Consider the following 1,430-nt stretch of genomic DNA (forward strand, 5'->3'; position numbering starts at 1 on the left):
GTATCTGCCACAACCAGCCACACAGTTGAGATGTAACAGAGTCCCCCACCCAACCCCCCCAAAAAAGAGGGTGAGAATATGAGAGCAACTTCAGCTTATTTTATTTCAAGTGGCTGTTCACAGAACATTCTTAACTTTATAAATATAAACCAATATTCTTGTCAACATGTCAGCAAGCAATCTAAAACTGAACGTTGTATGTCTCCTTACTAGACACCTGTACCTTGCCTTTCATCTTCCAGTGTCCACCAAGGTTTTTGATATTTGCATACAGCTAGTAAGATCTCTGACAATTACACATAATGGTTTTGTTATAGATATATCTATTGCAGCACTGATCACAGCGGTCAGTACCAAAGAAGACTCTGCCTGGATTCCTAATGGTTTTCAGTAGATTCATAAGCTCATCACAATGTTGTTGCATCCTTTGCATGAGGGGAGTACCATGGTAGTCATAACTGTCCTGAGGAACAGGGTATAGCTCCAGCCTTAGATTTATCAAGCTGGCAGTGTGGTGTAGTAGGTCCTTCATGGCAAGCATAGAGATTTGGTTCCCGTAGAAGCTGAACTTGGTGAGCTTGAAGCACTTGCTCAGGGCAGGTAGGATGGCATAGAGCTGGCCATCTTCAAGGTGACANTCCTCCAAGTCCAAGNCCACCAGGGTGGNTCCAGCTTTTANTAACAGAACTTGGAGAGGTTCAGGACTTAAACCAGTCAATCTGACATTTTCCAAATTCAGTTGTTGCAACTGACTGACACATGGGAACTCAGAAAGATGGCTCCATTCTGATACTGAGAGATTACAGTGAGTCACTGCCAGTTCATTCAAGGAGGTCTTCATGGACCTAATGAGGAAAAAAAGCAGACAGTTCTTGGAGTTGATGGCTAGTACAGGAGGATGACCAGGAATGATACAGGAGGACCATGTGGGCCAAAATTATAACTGTGTGACAGATCAGTAGCCATGATGCTACATGAGAGTCTACATNCTAAAATCTGTACTAACGTCTGCCACCATCCTTAACTGCACATACTTCCCTCACTGTCAAGCAAGAACCAAGTGATGGTAAGAGGAGCAGGGCACACACAGAAAGGACTAACCCAACAAAGATCTGGCACAAGCCTTGCATTACCCACTGGACAACCACACCCTCAGAACAACCTGTCTTTGTCCGGTGTTTCATGCCTTTGCAACTCCCTAACCTCACCACTTCACATTCCCAACTACNCATCCCCTAGCCAGGCTAAAAGTCATCAAAACTGGGTAAGGTAACTGGTTATAGCAGTGCACATCATTGATCCCAGCACTTGGAATATAGAGACAAGTGGATATCGGTGAGTTTGAGGCCAGCCTAGTCTACACAGTAAGTTTCAAGATAGCCAGAGCAACAAAGTGAGACCCTATCTTGAAAAGGAAAAAAAAAAAAAAA

The 1,430-nt window shown here is 43.9% G+C and overlaps 1 protein-coding gene across 1 annotated transcript in view; it reads right to left on the minus strand.

Moving 5' to 3' along the window:
* Window positions 1-274: 274 nt before the first annotated feature.
* Window positions 275-1,430, minus strand: part of LOC110293449 (putative PRAME family member 26) — a 5,178-nt gene continuing 4,022 nt past the window's right edge. Inside the window, exon 3 of the mRNA XM_021161266.1 lies at window positions 275-885. Within this exon, the coding sequence (XP_021016925.1) occupies window positions 275-885 (611 nt within the window). The remainder of the gene's footprint in view (window positions 886-1,430) is intronic.

The sequence above is a fragment of the Mus caroli genome, chromosome 4 (assembly GCF_900094665.2).
Source record: "Mus caroli chromosome 4, CAROLI_EIJ_v1.1, whole genome shotgun sequence".
NCBI lineage: Eukaryota > Metazoa > Chordata > Mammalia > Rodentia > Muridae > Mus > Mus caroli.